The sequence below is a fragment of the Macrobrachium nipponense genome, chromosome 30 (genome assembly GCF_015104395.2).
Source record: "Macrobrachium nipponense isolate FS-2020 chromosome 30, ASM1510439v2, whole genome shotgun sequence".
Lineage (NCBI taxonomy): Eukaryota > Metazoa > Arthropoda > Malacostraca > Decapoda > Palaemonidae > Macrobrachium > Macrobrachium nipponense.
Window position 1 is genome coordinate 17,922,285 of NC_087218.1, and position 20,000 is coordinate 17,942,284.

Sequence of the window (20,000 nt, forward strand, 5' to 3'; positions counted from 1 at the left end):
AATATATATATATCATATATACATACATATATATATATATAATAAATTATATATATATGAATATTAATATTATTATATATATACATATTAAATATACATCTACATAGATAGGGCTCACGCATTAAAAATATGCATATTCAAACATCACACATGAGTAATACATTTCAGAAAAAAACTCACCAACAAAAAAACTGGAGAGAGAGAGAGAGAGAGAGAGAAGAGAGAGAGAGACGAGAGAGAGAGAGAGAGAGAGAGACTCGAAGCTTACTAGTAACAGGGCTCGGGGCCATAGCACCGTGGGTAGAGGCCAAGCGCCCCCCACAATACCGATCGTGGGAGGAAGTGTGGGCTCCCCCGTCTGCAGACCCGTCCGGTATCCTGAGGTAATCCCGCACGCAGTAGAGCGAACTCATCCCCGACCTGTCGTATGGGACCTGGAAAGAGGGAGAGGGAGAGGGTGGAAAACTCGGGGAAACAAAAGAGATGAAAGGGAACCGATGAGATGGGGGAAGTGGGAAAGTGAAACAACAAGGAAACAGGACACATTAAAAGATAAAACAGGGAAAACATGAGAAGCCGAAGGAAAGGGAATTGGAAGGAAGTCAAATGATACTGTGGGAGAAAGCGCGTAAGAAATGGAAGCAGATAAAGAACGTTAAATAGAATTAGATTATAGGTGGGGAGGCGTTTGAGAGTTGCAATAAATGAAGAGAATAGAAGGGAAAGAAACGGCAGAATTGGGAGGAAGCACTTTTGTATTGCATGAATTAAGTGAAGGGAATAGGAATGATAATATCTGGGAATTCTTACGCAAAGATCATATAGTGATCAAAGCAGAGACCGAGGAGGAACTGTAAAGGAATGGAAAGAGAGTAGCGGGAATCTCTTGAATGGATTGAAAGAAGGTGAAGGGGGTTGGGGGTGTTTGATTGCTGAGGTAAATGTGGAGAAAACTAAGGTTACGTATCCAACAGACAAAAGAGGTCTGGGCCTAAAACAGACAGAATATTGCAAGTACGTATTTCTACTTTAATCCCATAAGGAGGTTGTGAGCTGAGGTTGAAAGCAGGATAAAAGTAGCTGGACGGAAATGGAAGGAGATGGCAGGGGTAGTATGTGATAAAAGAATGCAAGATAAACTAAAAACGAATACTTTTTATACCATAATCAGACTTCCGATGATGTACATGGTTCAGAAACGTAGTCATTAATCACAAAAAGAGCAACAGTCTGTAGCGACCAGGGAGCAAACTCCCGAGACGTATACTAGTATTGCCCAGCCCCGGTTTTTTGCCATGTCCCTAGAGTGAACTGAATGAGATTATTTTTAATAAGATTCAATGGTTAGTTTTTGAGATATGACGTCCAGCTTTTTCAAGGGAGGTATGGACCTTGGTTACAGTTTGGGAATACGCGCCCCCGGCGGTACAGATTATTGATAAAAAATTGAAAGTTCAGATGGTTTGGGTGTGTGGTATGAATGAGTGAGAAGAAGGAGTGAGGAGGGCTTCGTTGGAACGTGATAAAGGTAGAAGGTTGACAGAGGGAGTCGAAGACTTAGGTGGCTTGACAAGTGAGGGAAGATTGGAAGGAGGTTGCAGCATAGGAAGATGCTTGCAGTAGTATTAGCCGGAGAAGACGCACCAGGGCAACCGACCCCTTAGCTTAGGGATATCAGTGGAGATGAAGATGAGAATTAAAACAGAGAGAATAGAACAAAAGTAAAAGACAATAGGGGAAATACACGAGAAATGCTGAAGAAAAAATGACACAATGAACATTCTTCAGAAATCTACGGGGGAAAATAATAAAGCATAAATTACAGACTTGGGGGAAAGGACGAGAAATTGTAACGGGAAAAAAAACAAAAAAAACAGAATAAACGATAAAATGGAAATGGTAAAAAAAAAAAAAAATAGGAAGAGATCAGAATTTAATAGCAGAAAGTGGGAAGAACGTGGCAAATTGCAGCTGTGAAAGAAGTGGAGTCTAATTGGCGGAATTAGGGGAAAATGATGTAAATAAAAGATGGAGACTAATTGGAGAATGGGGCAAAAAGAGGATGGATAAATATTTCACAAAAGAATTGGGGTAAAAGTCTGAGAACTTGAAACAGGAACAGAAATCTAACAACGAATAGGCGATAGAAAAGGGGAAAAGCAAGTAAAAGATTGAAACAGGTACTAGAAATAAAACAAAATTAAATGAGAGGATAAAAAAGCATGAGAAATCACAAAAGGAAATAGCTTAGGGGAAGGAGGCTATGCAATTTGACGAGTGAAATGTAATGGGAAATAATGAGTAAGAGAATAAGGGTTCTGAATCATAATGATTATTGTCATTCGGAAGATGGGACCCTATTCGTCTGGAACAATCCCACCAAAGGGGCCATTGACTTGAAATTCAAGCTTCCAAAGAATATGGTGTCCATTCGAAAGGAGTAACAGATAGTATAAGGAAATGCAGAAAGAAGAGACTAGTTATTAGAAAAACAGATAAATTAACAAACTGAAAAATAGATAAATAAATGAATAAAGAATAAATGAGGTTAAGAGAAGAAAGCAAACGACTTAGGATTTAGTCAGAATAGCACATTATTTATTATTATATTTTTTCATTATTACTGTTGATTTGCTGTTTATTTATTAACAGTTATAAGAAACTAAACATATCTAACACTCACTTCATCTATATTGCCATATTTCTCGATCATGAACTGCTGCTCCTGGGCCGAGAACGTGACGGAGCAAATTTTGGGTGTCGTGGCCAGGCAGATCCGGTAGTGTTGGTCGATGTAGTACTCGCCGTCCTCGAAGCTGAAGCTCTTGATCTCCCCCGTGCTCTCGGTGAAGTGCTGGAAGCATCCCGACGGCGCTGACGAAGGGAGATAAATCAATTATGTATTTGAGGGCTAGAATCACCCTGAAGGCGCAGACGAAGGGAGATAAAACAATTATATATTTGAAGGCTAGAATCACCATGAAAGCGCTGACGAAGGGAGATAAAACAATTCGGTATTTGAAGACTAGAATCACCATGAAAGCGCTGACGAAGGGAGATAAAACAATTAGGTATTTGAGGGCTAGAATCACCATGAAAGCGCTGACGAAGGGAGATAAAACAATTAGGTATTTGAAGACTAGAATCACCATTAAAGCGCTGACGAAGGGAGATAAAACAATTATGTATTTGAGGGCTAGAATCACCATGAAAGCGCTGATAAAGGGAGATAAAACAATTAGGTATTTGAGGGCTAGAATCACCATGAAAGCGCTGATAAAGGGAGATGAAACAATTAGGTATTTGAAGGCTAGAATCACCCTGAAAGTGCTGACGAAGGGAGATAAAACAATTATATATTTGAGGGCTAGAATCACCATGAAAGCGCTGATAAAGGGAGATAAAACAATTAGGTATTTGAAGGCTAGAATCACCCTGAGAGTGCTGACGAAGGGAGATAAAACAATTAGGTATTTGAAGACTAGAATCACCCTGAAGGTGCTGACGAAGGGAGATAAAACAATTATGTATTTGAGGGCTAGAATCACCATGAAAGCGCTGACGAAGGGAGACAAAACAATTAGGTATTTGAAGGCTAGAATCACCCTGAAGTGACGAAAGGAGATAAAACAATTAGATATTTGAAGGCTAGAATCACCCTGAAAGCGCTGACGAAGGGAGATAAAACAATTATGTATTTAAGGGCTAGAATCACCATGAAAGCGCTGACGAAGGGAGACAAAACAATTAGGTATTTGAAGGCTAGAATCACCCTGAAGTGACGAAAGGAGATAAAACAATTAGGTATTTGAAGGCTAGAATCACCCTGAAGGTGCTGACGAAGGGAGATAAAACAATTATGTATTTGAGGGCTAGAATCACCCTGAAAGCGCTGATAAAGGGAGATAAAACAATTAGGTATTTGAAGGCTAGAATCACCCTGAAAGCGCTGACGAAGGGAGATAAAACAATTAGGTATTTGAAGGCTAGAATCACCCTGAAGGTGCTGACGAAGGGAGATAAAACAATTATGTATTTGAGGGCTAGAATCACCCTGAAAGCGCTGATAAAGGGAGATAAAACAATTAGGTATTTGAAGGCTAGAATCACCCTGAAGGTGCTGACGAAGGGAGATAAAACAATTATGTATTTGAGGGCTAGAATCACCCTGAAAGCGCTGACGAAGGGAGATAAAACAATTAGGTATTTGAAGGCTAGAATCACCCTGAAGGTGCTGACGAAGGGAGATAAAACAATTATGTATTTAAGGGCTAGAATCACCATGAAAGCGCTGATAAAGGGAGATAAAACAATTAGGTATTTGAAGGCTAGAATCACCCTGAAAGCGCTGACGAAGGGAGATAAAACAATTATGTATTTGAAGGCTAGAATCACCCTGAAGGTGCTGACGAAGGGAGATAAAACAATTATGTATTTGAGGGCTAGAATCACCCTGAAAGCGTTGACGAAGGAAGATAAAACAATTAGGTATTTGAGGGCTAGAATCACACTGAAAGCGCTGACGAAGGAAGATAAAACAATTAGGTATTTGAGGGCTAGAGTTACTCTGACGGCGCAGACGGAGAGAGAGAAAACAAACAATGAACTAAATTACCTGAAGTGTTTGGTTAATTGCTTTGGGCGTCTGAAATTGTTGACTTAAGAGAAACAAAGAATTCTTATTACTGGGGGAATTGAACGTAGTGATTGTGTACAGTACACACGGGTTGCGTTGAACGAACGTATTACACTCGTTTGCGTCACAACCGAGCTGGAAAGAGGCATGAGGAATTCAGTCAAATATTCTCTCTCAGTCATCAGTCATAGATACGATGTATGACTGAATTCACATCATCAAATGTAACATCCCCTTCGTCTCTAAGAAGTCTGACTTCTTTCTTAGTCCTATTTAAGATAGAATATAAGTTTTTTCCGCAGATTGAAGAAAAAAAAATCTTTTCAAAACAGAAAGTTTGTTCTATTATTTAGTGGAGGGCAATGAAATTTTATTGTTTTACCACTATAAACTTTCGTCACGACTATTGCTATCAGTGCCCAAAATATAAAGTTTTCGCTTACTCGGGGAGAAAGTCTGCAAACTATGTTGTTGTTGTTGCTGGGGTGGTAGGAAAGCATAAAAAGATCTGAAAACGGTGTTTCGCGTCGAGTTAAAAGATACAGGAATTTGAAGGTAGACCATTTATGTTTTATTTATTAGAATGAAAATGTAAAAGATAATGTGCATGTTAAACAGTACAGAAAAGTTATTTCTAATAAAATATAGCTATTTATTTTAATTATCGTTTGTGAAAAAACGCGCTGTTTGACGTAGATTTTAGCACGCACCCCGAGTAAGCTGGAGGTTGGGTCCCGCTTTGTTTGTATATAATATCTCGTTAGGTTAATTGAAAATATCTTGAGAAAAACTTTTGTACGTAACAGACTTACAGTACAAGTTGTAAGTCTGTAGTTCTAATTGCAAGCACGTCTTCACTCACGTTGTGCATTTCTGCTTGATATGAAGAAGGCTTCCAAGGCGACTAATTATTCACAAGAAGTAAATTCATGCCCTGGGATTTTAATTGCGCTGCGCAAATGTGTTATTGAACTTTATAGCAACTTAGATTCTAAAAACCAACACTCTTAATATATATATATTATATATATATATATATATATATATATATATATATATATATATATAGTATATATATGAATAACTTGATCACGAAGTATATAAAACGTGATGCTATGTATAAATAAAGGTTCTTTGCGAGTTAGCCGAATACTTTCGGTCCTATGTTCGGACCGAAAGTACTCGGCTAACTCGCTTTTTTCATTTTTTTCCTTCGTGGCAAAAAAAACTTTATATATATATATATATATATATATATATATATACATATATATATAAATATAATATATAATATATATATATACATATATATATGTATATATATATATAATATATATATATATATATATATATATATATATATAATATATATATATATATATATATGTATATATATATATAAAATATATATATATATATATATATATATATATATATATATATATCTATATATATATATATATATTATATATAATATTTAATATAATTTATATCTAGGGCTCAGCAGTTCACAATATAAGTATCTCTTCATAATCGGACACAAACTGCAAAGCTAAATAAATTGATAGTAAAAAAAAAAAAAAAAAAAAAACAAAAAAAAAAAAACGGCTGACCGAAATAACAGTTGCTTATAGATTCATGCTGACTCTATACGTTTGACCTCGGGTCACCTTCCGGTTTCTGTGTACGCCCGTGGGCGGCCAGGCGGATGTGACCCGAGGATGCATATTCATCGGGAAGATTCGAGCTTAGCGCTGGAGGATATCTTGGTCAGATACTAAACCGATGACCTTTGTGATTTTCATTTATTGACCCCGCCTATATGAACTTTTGACCTTTGTTTATTCATCTCTTCTCTTCTCTCCCGGGATGGGTGGGAGTTGGGGTCCTTGTATTCTTTACCGATTTAAGAAGAAGAAGATGAACAAGAAAACGAAGAGGAAGAAGAAAGCGAAGAGGAAGAAGAAAGCAAAGAGGAAGAAGAAAGCGAAGAGGAAGAAGAAGAAGGAGTTGGAGACCGCATCCCACACTGCTATCACTGAAGGAACTTGAACCCGATGTCTTGAATCATTTGGAAAGGGGCATTTTTTAAGACCTTCCAGGGGGATTGGGGTATGCATGGGGACATCAATATATAATCTGTGCCGGATTTACTTATTGCTTCGGTGTCTCGGAGTTTTCGCCTTACTCGAGGAGTAAGCCTACAAACTACTGATGTTGTTGTTCATGTTGGCGGGATAGGGAGGCCTACAAAAGTCTGGAAACGGTCTTTCGCGTTGAGTTAAAGATACAGTAATATTAGGATGCAATAGTTATGATTTATTTATGAGAATGTAAATGTAAAAAATGAATAATGTGCATGTTGAACAGTACAGAAAAATAATTTCTAATAAAGTATATCGTATTTATTTTAATTTTCGTTGGTGAAACAACGTTCTATTTGACCGTAGATTTTAGACGCGCACCAACACGCACCGAGTAAGCGGGAGGTCGGATCACATTGTTATAGGTTAAAAGTAAGTGTAACAAATCCAAGCCATTATATAATATGAATTCTGAAAACAGTTTTTGTTTTCTGGGAAACGAAGAGAATTTGTTTTTATTTTCCACCACTGAAATAATGCATAGGACGTGGTAGAGGAACATACTTCTGGGATTTATATTTAGAAATTTGTTGTGTCTTTTTATTGATTGATTTATTTTTTTATTTGCGGGAATGGCAGCAGGATGTAACTCAATATCAAATGCAGGTCGAATCATCCAAACATAGATCTTTCACAGTAGAACTTAAGGAGGAAATCGAATTTCCTCTCTCTCTCTCTCTCTCTCTCTCTCTCTCTCTCTCTCTCTCTCTCTCTCTCTCTCTCTCTCTCTCTCTCTGGTTGTTTTGAGTATTTGAGTGTTTCCGTATGGGAGTGTATAAATTTGGAATAATAATAATAATAATAATAATAATAATAATAATAATAATAATAATAGTTCTTGAAAACGAATTATTGTGACATACATTTTCATTCGTCCAGTATTCATCAAATCATTGACAGGTATTCTGTCTTATCGTTATGAGTGGTTTAATTAAATTACCTGTTCTCCATTTAACTTAGGATTTGTTGGTACGTATGAGTATCAACTCGGATGTGGATGTTAGACTAGACAGACAGACAGACGACATATTCGCGGACTTGCACATACATAAACACACAAACACATACATATATTATATATATATATATATATATATATATGTGTGTGTGTGTGTGTGTGTGTGTGTGCGGGTGGGGTTGTTTGAGCGTGTTTATGTATGTGCATGCACATGAGTGTATCGTTTGTATGTTTGACATCCGGGTATACGTATTAAGAAATCCTTATTTATATATATGATATATATACTATATATATATATATATATATATAGATATATATATATATATATATATGTATATATATATATATATATATATAGTAATATATATATATTATATATATAGATATATATATATATATATATATATATAGATATATTATATTATATATATATATATTTATATATATATATATATATATATATATATATATATATATATATATATATATATATATATATATATTAACCTCCCGTTCTAAGTGAAGCTTTCTGGGATGGGGTTGCGAGACACAAAGTCCCTCTCTAACCGCTTCCCACTGCTGTCAACAACTGGAACTATCAAAAATATTTCCCTTAAAAAAAAAAAAAAAAAAAATTCGTGTGGAGAAGTTGGCTCAACAAAGAAGCCACCAGTCACTACCACTACATACCCCCTCTTCTTGTATGGAGTCTTCCACGTCTTACCTAAAATGGGTGAGGGCTCGTGGCAGTTCAGTTGAGTGAGCCATAGACCCCACCTGTAGCTGAGTCCTGCCTGAGAGGACACTGCCACTTCCACGAAGGGGGCCGGGATGTCCTCCTCCACCTCCAGGTAAACTGAAAAAAAAAAAAAAAAGACCCCAAGGGAAACGGGGCCTAGGTGAAACTTTTCAAATATGCAAGGCACGGCTTCTATGTTGATATTCTACATAACGATTAACTTTACGAAAAGTACAATGGCACGATGTATAGTGAAGGTCTTTTATGAATTTATATATATATATATATATATATATATATATATATATATATATGTGTGTGTGTGTGTGTGTGTGTATATATATATATACGTACGTATATATAATTACTGAAAAGATTAATATTATTATTTACAAACTAAAATTAAATTCAAGACACTACAATATTTACATAACATCCTGTGATGTCGATTTCACATAATAATCATATGGCGCTCAACAAAAAATTAGAAATCCCGTAGTCTTTCTCCCTAATAATTATCTAATATCTTTTTAGGGAGAAAGACTTAAGAATTTCTAGTTTTTTTGTTGAGTGCTTTATGATTATTATGTTAAATGAACAACAAAGTTACAAAAAAGTTACTGGTAGTGCGTAACAAATTTTGCTTAGATATTATTCATAACAAAGAATTGGACTCGGAGTCGTCGGTTGATATGACAGTAATTGCTTTATATTATTCTACATTGCAAGGCACAAAGCCATAACAGGATGTTTGGTAAATATTGTAGTGTCTTGAATTTAATTTTCGATTGTAAAAAAATAATATTAGTCTTTTCAGTAATTATACTGTGCAAATGTCATTTGCAACTCACAACTCTGCAAAGCCACGCCATTTTGCAGTAACTTTAACTCGGCTGGAAAGATAACGTTATCGAGAAGTGATTGCAGAACGCCATTGTACTTTTCAGTACGATGACATTGTACTGAAAAATTTTTAACTGGGGTGCTATTGTCCGAATTTCATTAAAATAAATGGTCTTACTTTCAACCCCATATCGCTCAACTACTTTTTTTCCTCGTGAAATGCTGTGAATAAAACACCACTGGCCGAAAGTATTTTTTTCAGTGCTTGTGGTAAATATTTGTGTGGCAAAGTCAATTTCGTCGAACTAAGAAAATGCGGAATTTTTACTAAGACATCCAGTTGATGTGCAACTTCCGTTCTTTTTATCGTGTTTTCTTGCAAGACGTTGGCAACCAATTCTTGCAGGACGTTGACATTCAATTCTTGCAAGACGTTGACATCCAATTCTTGCAAGACGTTGACATTCTATTCTTGCAAGACGTTGGCATCCAATCCTTGCAAGACGTTGACATCCAATTCTTGCAAGACTGTTGGCATCCAATTCTTGCAAGACGTTGGCAACCAATTCTTGGAAGACGTTGGCAACCAATTCTTGCAAGACGTTGACATCCAATTCTTGCAAGACGTTGACATCCAATTCTTGCAAGACGTTGACATCCAATTCTTGCAAGACGTTGGCATCCAATTCTTGCAAGACGTTGACATCCAATTCTTGCAAGACGTTGGCAACCAATTCTTGCAAGACGTTGACATCCAATTCTTGCAAGACGTTGACATCCAATTCTTGCAAGACGTTGACATCCAATTCTTGCAAGACATTGACATTCAATTCTTGGAAGACGTTGGCAACCAATTCTTGCAAGACGTTGACATCCAATTCTTGCAAGACGTTGACATCCAATCCTTGCAAGACGTTGACATCCAATTCTTGCAAGACGTTGACATCCAATTCTTGCAAGACGTTGGCAACCAATTCTTGGAAGGCGTTGGCAACCAATTCTTGCAAGACGTTGACATTCAATTCTTGCAAGACGTTGACATCCAATTCTTGCAAGACGTTGACATCCAATTCTTGCAAGACGTTGACATCCAATTCTTGCAAGACGTTGACATCCAATTCTTGCAAGACGTTGGCAACCAATTCTTGGAAGGCGTTGGCAACCAATTCTTGCAAGACGTTGACATTCAATTCTTGCAAGACGTTGACATTCAATTCTTGCAAGACGTTGACATCCAATTCTTGCAAGACGTTGACATTCAATTCTTGCAAGACGTTGACATCCAATTCTTGCAAGACGTTGACATCCAATTCTTGCAAGACGTTGACATCCAATTCTTGCAAGATGTCAATCCTTGCAAGACGTTGACATTCAATTCTTGCAAGACGTTGACATCCAATCCTTGCAAGACGTTGACATTCAATTCTTGCAAGACGTTGACATTCAATTCTTGCATGACGTTGACATCCAATTCTTGCAAGACGTTGACATCCAATCCTTGCAAGACGTTGACATCCAATCCTTGCAAGACGTGACATTCAATTCTTGCAAGACGTTGACCATCCAATCCTTGCAAGACGTTGACATGCAATTTCTTGCAAAGACGTTGACATTCAATTCTTGCAAGACGTTGACATCCAATTCTTGCAAGACGTTGACATCCAATCCTTGCAAGACGTTGACATCCAATTCTTGCAAGACGTTGACATCCAATCCTTGCAAGACGTTGACATTCAATTCTTGCAAGACGTTGACATCCAATTCTTGCAAGACGTTGACATCCAATTCTTGCAAGACGTTGACATCCAATCCTTGCAAGACGTTGACATCCAATTCTTGCAAGACGTTGACATCCAATCCTTGCAAGACGTTGACATCCAATTCTTGCAAGACGTTGGCAACCAATTCTTGGAAGGCGTTGGCAACCAATTCTTGCAAGACGTTGACATTCAATTCTTGCAAGACGTTGACATCCAATTCTTGCAAGACGTTGACATCCAATTCTTGCAAGACGTTGACATCCAATTCTTGCAAGACATTGACATCCAATTCTTGCAAGACGTTGGCAACCAATTCTTGGAAGGCGTCCGGTTTTGGCAAAACCAATTTCTTGCAAGACGTTGACATTCAATTCTTGCAAGACGTTGACATCCAATTCTTGCAAGACGTTGACATCCAATTCTTGCAAGACGTTGACATCCAATTCTTGCAAGACGTTGACATTCAATTCTTGCAAGACGTTGACATCCAATTCTTGCAAGACGTTGACATCCAATTCTTGCAAGACGTTGACATCCAATTCTTGCAAGACGTTGACATCCAATTCTTGCAAGACGTTGACATTCAATTCTTGCAAGACGTTGACATCAATTCTTGCCAAGACGTTTGACATCCAATCTTGCAAAGACGTTGGCAAACCAATTCTTGGAAGGCGTTGGCAACCAATTCTTGCAAGACGTTGACATCCAATTCTTGCAAGACGTTGACATCCAATTCTTGCAAGACGTTGACATCCAATTCTTGCAAGACGTTGGCAACCAATTCTTGGAAGACGTTGGCAACCAATTCTTGCAAGACGTTGACATTCTATTCTTGCAAGACGTTGACATCCAATTCTTGCAAGACGTTGGCAACCAATTCTTGGAAGGCGTTGGCAACCAATTCTTGCAAGACGTTGACATTCAATTCTTGCAAGACGTTGACATCCAATTCTTGCAAGACGTTGACATCCAATTCTTGCAAGACGTTGGCAACCAATTCTTGGAAGGCGTTGGCAACCAATTCTTGCAAGACGTTGACATTCAATTCTTGCAAGACGTTGACATCCAATTCTTGCAAGATGTTGACATCCAATTCTTGCAAGACGTTGGCAACCAATTCTTGCAAGACGTTGACATCCAATTCTTGCAAGACATTGACATCCAATTCTTGCAAGACGTTGGCAACCAATTCTTGCAAGACGTTGACATCCAATTCTTGCAAGACGTTGGCAACCAATTCTTGCAAGACGTTGACATCCAATTCTTGCAAGACGTTGACATCCAATTCTTGCAAGACGTTGACATTCTATTCTTGCAAGACGTTGACATCCAATTCTTGCAAGACGTTGGCAACCAATTCTTGCAAGACGTTGACATCCAATTCTTGCAAGACATTGACATCCAATTCTTGCAAGACGTTGGCAACCAATTCTTGCAAGACGTTGACATCCAATTCTTGCAAGACGTTGATATCCAATTCTTGCAAGACGTTGGCAACCAATTCTTGCAAGACGTTGACATCCAATTCTTGCAAGACGTTGACATCCAATTCTTGCAAGACGTTGACATCCAATTCTTGCAAGACGTTGACATCCAATCCTTGCAAGACGTTGACATTCAATTCTTGGAAGACGTTGGCAACCAATTCTTGCAAGACGTTGACATCCAATTCTTGCAAGACGTTGACATCCAATCCTTGCAAGACGTTGACATCCAATTCTTGCAAGACGTTGACATCCAATTCTTGCAAGATGTTGGCAATCAATTCTTGGAAGGCGTTGGCAACCAATTTCTTGCAAGACGTTTGACATTCCAATTCTTGCAAGAGTTGGACAATCCAATTCTTGCAAGGACGTTGACATTCAATTCTTGCAAGAACGTTGACATCCCAATTCTTGCAAGACGTTGGCACCAATTCTTGGAAGGAGTGCAAACCAATTTTTCTTGCAGAACGTTGACATTCAATTCTTGCAAGACGTGACATCCAATTTCTTGCAAGACGTTGGAACAAATTCCAATTTCTTGCAAGACCGTTGACATTGAAGCGGTTGGCAAACAATCCTTGCAAGACGGTTGAAATTCAATTCTTGCAAAGGCCGTTGACATTCCAATTCCTTGCCCAAGACGTTGACATCTTCAATTCTTTGCAAGACGTTGACCATTCCAATTCCTTGCAAGACGTTGAACAATTTCAAAATTCTTGCAAGACGTTGACATCAAATTCTTGCAAGACGTGACATTCCAATTCTTGCAAGACCGTTGACATCCAATTCTTCGCAAGATGTCAAATCCTTGCAAGACGTTGAAATTCAATTTCTTGCAAGACGTTTTTTTGACAATACAATCCTTGCGCAAGACGTTGACATTCAAATTCTTGCAAAGAACGTTGACATTAATTTTTGCCAAGACGGTTGACATTCCAATTCCTTGCAAGACTTTGACATTAATTCTGCAAGCGTTGACATTCCAATTCCTTGCAAAGCGTTGACATTCAATTCTTGCAGACGTTGACAATTCCTTCAATTCTGACAAGACGGTTGAATCCAATTCTTGGCAAGACGTTGACAGTTCAATCTTGCAAGACCGTTGACCATCCAATCCTTGCAAGACGTTTTGACATTCAATTCTTGCAAGAGTTGACCATCCAATCCTTGCAAGACGTTGACATTTTCCAATTCTTTGCAAAGAACGGTTTGGACATCCAATTCACTTGCAAAGACGTTCTGACCATCCACTTCTTGCAAGACGTTGACATCCAATTCTTGCCAAGGACGTTGACCATCCAATTCTTGCAAGACGTTGACATCCAATCCTTGGCAAGACGTTGACATCCAATTCTTGCAAGGATTTGAAATCCAATCTTGCAAAGACGTGACATCCAATTATTGCAAGACGTTGGCAAACCAATTCTTGGAAGGCCGTTGGCAACCAAATTTCTTGCAAGACTTGTACATCCAATTATGCAAGCCGTTGGCAACCAATTCTGCAGACGTGCAATCCAATTCTTGCCAAGGACGTTGACATCCAATTCTTAGCAAGATGTCAATTCCTTGCAAGAACGTTGAACAATTCAATTCCTTGCAAGACGTTGAACACCCAATCCCTTCAAGGACGTTTGCTTTCCAATTTCTTGCAGACGTTGACATTCCAATTTCTTGGCAATTAACGTTGACATCCAATTCTTGCAGGAACAAAAGGAACTTGAATTGGGAAGGAACGTTGACATTCAATTCCTTGCAACCACTTGACAATCCAATTCCTTTCCCAAGACCGTTGAATTCATTCTTGCAAGACGTTGACTTCAATTCCTTGCAAGACTTGACATTCCAATTTTCTTGCAAGACGTGGCACAATTCATTCTTGCAAGACGTTTGACCATCCAATTCCTTGCAAGACTTGACATCCAATTCCTTGCAAGACGTTGACATTCCAATTCCTTGCAAGACGTTGACATCCAATTCTTGGCAACGACCAATTGACATTCCAATTCTTGGCAAGACGTTGCAAACAATTCCAATTCTTGCAAGACGTTGACATTCCAATTCATTGGCAAAGAACGTTACATCCAAATTCTTTGCAAGACGTTGACATTCCAATTCCTTGCAAGACGTTGACATCCAATTCTTGCAACTTTGACATCCAATTCCCTTTGCAAGACGTTGACATTCCAATTCTTGCAAGACGTTGGCCCAACCAATTCCTGGAAGGCGTTGGCACCATTCTTGCAAGACGTTGACATCCAATTCTTTTTTTGCAAGACGTTGGCAACCATTCTGCAAGACGTTTGACATTTCCAATTTTTGCAAGACGTTGACATCCAATTCTTGCAAGGACGTTCATTAATCCAATTCCTTCGCAAGAACGTTTGGCAACCCAATTCTTGGAAGGCGTTGGCAAACCAATTTTTGCAAGAACGGTGGACATTCAATTTTGCAAGAGGGTTGACATTCCAATTCTTGCAAGGACGTTGACATCCAAATTTTGAAGAGTTGACATTCCAATTTCTTGCAAGACGTTTGAAAATTCCAATTCTTGAACAGAACGTTGACATCCAATTTTTGCAAGACGTTTAATCCAATTCTTGCAAGTGTCAATCCTTGCAAGACGTTGACATTTCAATTCTTGCAAGACGTTTACATCCAATCCTTGCAAGACGTTGACATTCAATTCTTGCAAGACGTTGACATTCAATTCTTGCAATTGACCGTTGACATTCCAATTCTTCAAGACGTTTGACCACCAATCCTTGCAAGACGGTTGACATTCAAATTCCTTGGCAAGGACGGTTGACATTCAATTTCTTGGCAAGACTTGACATCCAATCCTTGCAAGAAGTTGACTTGCAATTCCTTGCAAGACCGTTGACATTCAATTCTTGCAAGGACGTTTGACATCCTAAATTTCTTGCAAGACGTTGGACATCCAATTCCTTGGCCAAGAAGTTGACATCCAATTCTTGCAAGACAGTTGACATCCAATCTTGCAAGACGTTTGACATTCAATTCTTGCAAGACGTTGACATCCAATTCTTGCAAGACATTGACATCCAATTCCTTGCAAGACGTTGGCAACCAATTCTTGCAAGACGTTGACATCCATTCTGCAAGACGTGGACATTCAATTCTTGCAGACGTTGACATCCAATTCTTGCAAGACGTTTGACATCAATTCTTTGCAAGACGTTGACATCCCATTCTTTGCAAGCGTTGACATGCAATTCTTGCAAGACGTTGACATCCATTCCTTGCAAGACGTTACCATTCAAATTCTTGCAAGACGTGACCTCCAATTCTTGCAATACGTTGACATCCAATTCTTTGCAAAGACGGTTGACATCCAATTCTTGGCAATGGACGTTGGACAAATCCAATTCTTGGCAAGGACGTTGGCAAACCAATTCCAACCTTGCAAGAAACGTTGGACCATCCAATTCTTGGCAAGACCGTTGGCAATCCAACTTTCTTGGCAAGGACGTTGGACATTCCAATTCTTGCAATAGGAACGTTGACATTCCAATTCTTGCAAGACGTTGGCAATCCCAATTTCTTGCAAGACGGTTGGCAATCCAATTCCTTGCAGGACTCTTGACATTCCTAATTCTGCAATAGGACGTTGAACATCCAATTCTTGCAAGACGTTGGACCAATCCAATTCTTGGCAAGGACGTTGGCTAACCAAATTCTTGGCAAGGAACGTTGGACAATTCCAATTCTTGCAATGAACGTTGACATTCCAAGATTTCTTGCAAGAGACGGTTGACATACCAATTCTTGCAAAAGACGTTGGCAACCAATTCTGGAAGGCCGTTTGCAACCAATTTCTTGCAAAGACGATTGACCCTCCAATTCTTGCAAGACGTTGACATCCAATTTTCTTGCAAGACTTTGACAGTGCCCTCAATTTCTTGGCAAGAACGTTTGACATTCAATTCTTGCAAGACGTTGCAATCCAATTCTTGCAAGACGTTGACTATCCAATTCTTGCGAAGAAACGTTGAACATCCGCAATTCCTTTGCAAGATGTTTGAGCAATCCAATTCTTGCAAGACGTTGAGCATCCAAGTTCTTGCAAGACCGTTGACATCCAATTCTTGGCAAGACGTTTGGAACAATCCAATTTCTTTGGCAAGAACGTTGGACAATCCAAATTCTTGCAAGACGTTTGACAATCCAATTCTTGCAAAGACGTTGATATCCAATTTCCGTTGCAAGACGTTGGCAACCAATTCCTTTCAAGTTCTTTGCAGACGTTGACATCCAACTTCCTTGCAAAGAGCGTTGACATCCAATCTTGCCAAACGTTGGCAACCAATTCTTGGAATACCCGTTGCAACCATTCTTGCAAGCACGTTGACATTCTAATTCCTGCAAGACGTTGACATCCAATTCTTGCAAGACGTTTGGCAACCCAATTCTTGGAAGGCGTTGGCAACCAATTCTTGCAAGACGTTGATCCAATTCAATTCTGCAATCGACGTTTGATTCTCATTCTTTGGGCAAGACCGTTGAACATTCTTCAATTCATTGCAAGATGTTGGACAATCCAACTTCTTGCAAGAACGTTGAACATTCCAATTCTGTGCAAGACGTTGAACAATCAATTGCAAGACGTTGTTCAATTCCAATTCTTGCAAAGACGTTGATATCCAAATTCCTTGCAAGACGTTGGCAACCAATTCTTGGCAAACCGTTGACATCCAATTCCTTGCAAGACGTTGAAATCCAATTCTTGCCCCAAGAACGTTGGAACATTCCAATTTTTCTGCAAGACGTTGACATCCAATTTTCTTGCAAGACGTTTACATCCAATTCCTTGCAAGCGGTTGATATCCAATTCTTGCAAGATGTTGGAACCAATTCCTTCTTGCAAGCCGTTGACACCAATCTTGCAAGACGGTTGGGGGGCGAAAAGAATTCGAAAAAGGCGTTGAAAAAAACCAAATTAAGGAATTCCAAAATTAACTTGCAAGAACGTTGGAACCAATTAATTCAAATAATTCTTGCAAGGACGGTTGGCATTCAATTCCTTTGCAAGCGTACATTTCCAATTCCTGGCAAGACGTTGAATCCAAATTGTTGGGCAAGACGTTGGTCCTTCTTGCAAAGATGTTGACATCCAATTCCTTGCAAGACGTTGACATTCAATTCTTGCAAGACGTTGACATTCCAATTCTTGCAAGACGTTGGCATCCCAAATCTTGCAAGACGTTCGACATCCAATTTTGCAAGGCGTTGACAATCCAATCTTGCCAAGACGTTTGGACTCCAATTCTTGCCCAAGACGTTGACATCCAAATTCTTGCAAGACGTTGGCAACCAATTCTTGGAAGATGTTGGCAACCATTCTTGCAAGACGTTTGACTTCTAACTTCTTCCAAGACGTTGACAATCCAATTCTTTCATACGTGGCAACCAATTCTTGAAGGCGTTGGGCACCCATTCCTTTCAAGACGTTGAAATTCATTCGGGCAAGACGTGACTCCAATTCTTGCAAGACGTTGAACATCCAATTTCTTGCAAGACTTGCAACCAATCTTGGAAGGCGTTGGCACCCATTCCTTGCAAGACGTTGACCATTCCAATTCTTGGGCAAGGACGGTTGACATTCCAATTTTCTTGCAAAGACTTTTGACATCCAATTCTTGCAAGACGGTTGACATTCAATTCCTTACAAGACGTTGAACATCCCATTCTTGCAAGACGTTGACATCCAATTCTGCAAGACTTACATCCAATTTCTTGCAATACGTTGTCAACAATTTCTTGCAGACGTTGACATCCAATTCTTGCAAGAATGACATCCAATTCTTGCAAGACGTTGGCAACCAATTCTTGCAAGACGTTGAACATCCAATTCTTGCAAGACGTGACATCCAAATTTCTTGCAGACGTTGATATCCAATTCTTGCCAAGACGTTGCAACCAATTCTTTCAAGACTTTGACATCCAATTCTTGCGAGACCGTTGACTCCAATTCTTGCAAGACGTTGGCAACCAATTCTTGCAAGACGTTGACATTCTATTCTTGCAGACGTGACATCCAATTCTTGCAAGACGTTGGCCAACCAATCCTTGCAAGACGTTGCCCTCCAATTCTTGCAAGACATTGACATCCATTCCGTTGCAGACGTTGGCAACCAATTCTTGCAGACGTTTGACATCCAATTCTTGCAAGACGTTTGATATCCCATTCTTGCAAGGCATTGGCACCAAGTCTTGCAAGACGTTTGACATCCAATTCTTGGCGAAGAGGTTAATACCATTCTGCAAGAACGTTGGCAACCAATTCTTGCAGACGTTGATCCCACAATTCTTGAAGACGTTTACATCCCAATTTCTTGCAAGACGTTGATATCCAATTCTTGCAGACGTTGGCACCAATTCTTGCAAGACGTTGACATCCAATTCTGCAAGACAATTTTTTTTGGGGACATCCAATCCTTGCAAGACGTTGACTTCAATTCTTGCAAGACGTTGGCATCATCCCTTGCAAGACGTTGACATTCAATTCTTGTCAAGACGTTGACATCCAAGTTCTTGCAGACGTTGTCTTGCAAGATTTTGAATCCAACCTTGGCAAGACGTTGACATTCAATTCTGCAAAGACGTTTACATTCAATTCTGCAAGACCGTTTGGCATCCAATCCTTGAAACGTTGACATTCAATTCTTGCAATGACGTTGGCACCATCCTTGCAAGAGGGGGGGGGCTTGACATCCAATTCTTGCAAGACTTTGACATCCAATCCTTGCAAGACGTTGACTCCAATTCTTGCAGACTTTGAACATCCAATCTTGCAAGACTTGACATCCAAATTTTCTTGCAAGACCTTTGACCTCCAATCCTTGCAAGACGTTGACATCCAATTCTTGCAAGACTTTTGACATCCAATCCTTCAAACGTTGACATCCAATTCTTTCAAGCCTTTGACATTCAATTCCTTGCAGCTTGACATTCATTCTTGCAAGACGGTTGGCATCCAATTCTTGCAAGACGTTGACATTCAATTCTTGCAAGCGTTGGCATCCAATCCCTTGCAAGAAGTTGACCATTCAATTCTTGCACGACGGTTGGCAATTCCCAATTCCTTGCAAGGACGTTGGAATCCAATTCCTTTGCAAGACTTTGAAATTCCAATCCTTGCAAGACGTGGACATTTCCAATTCTTGCAAGACTTTGGACATCCAATCCTTTGCAAGACGTTTGACATCAATTTCTTGCCAAGACTTGACATCCAAACCTTGCAAGACGTTTGGACATCCAATTCTTGCAAGACTTTGACACCAATTCCTGCCAAGACGTGACACCAATTTTGCCAAGACTTTGACATTCAATGGTTGCAAGACGTTGGACATTCCAATTCTTGCAAGGATGTTGGCAATCAATTCTTGCAAGACGTGACATTCCAATTCTTGCAA

At 39.1% G+C, this 20,000-nt stretch overlaps 2 protein-coding genes across 2 annotated transcripts in view; one reads left to right on the forward strand and one right to left on the reverse strand.

Annotated features, from left to right (window-relative positions):
* LOC135202343 (cap-specific mRNA (nucleoside-2'-O-)-methyltransferase 2-like) overlaps window positions 1-20,000 on the forward strand; it is a 273,293-nt gene that overhangs the window by 112,200 nt on the left and 141,093 nt on the right. The window lies entirely within an intron of this gene.
* LOC135202088 (mucin-2-like) overlaps window positions 1-20,000 on the reverse strand; it is a 124,126-nt gene that overhangs the window by 14,478 nt on the left and 89,648 nt on the right. The window contains exons 12-14 of the mRNA XM_064231341.1: window positions 8,466-8,597; window positions 2,684-2,874; window positions 269-434 (exon numbers count right to left, since the gene is read on the reverse strand). Of these exons, the coding sequence (XP_064087411.1) occupies window positions 269-434; window positions 2,684-2,874; window positions 8,466-8,597 (489 nt within the window). The remainder of the gene's footprint in view (window positions 1-268; window positions 435-2,683; window positions 2,875-8,465; window positions 8,598-20,000) is intronic.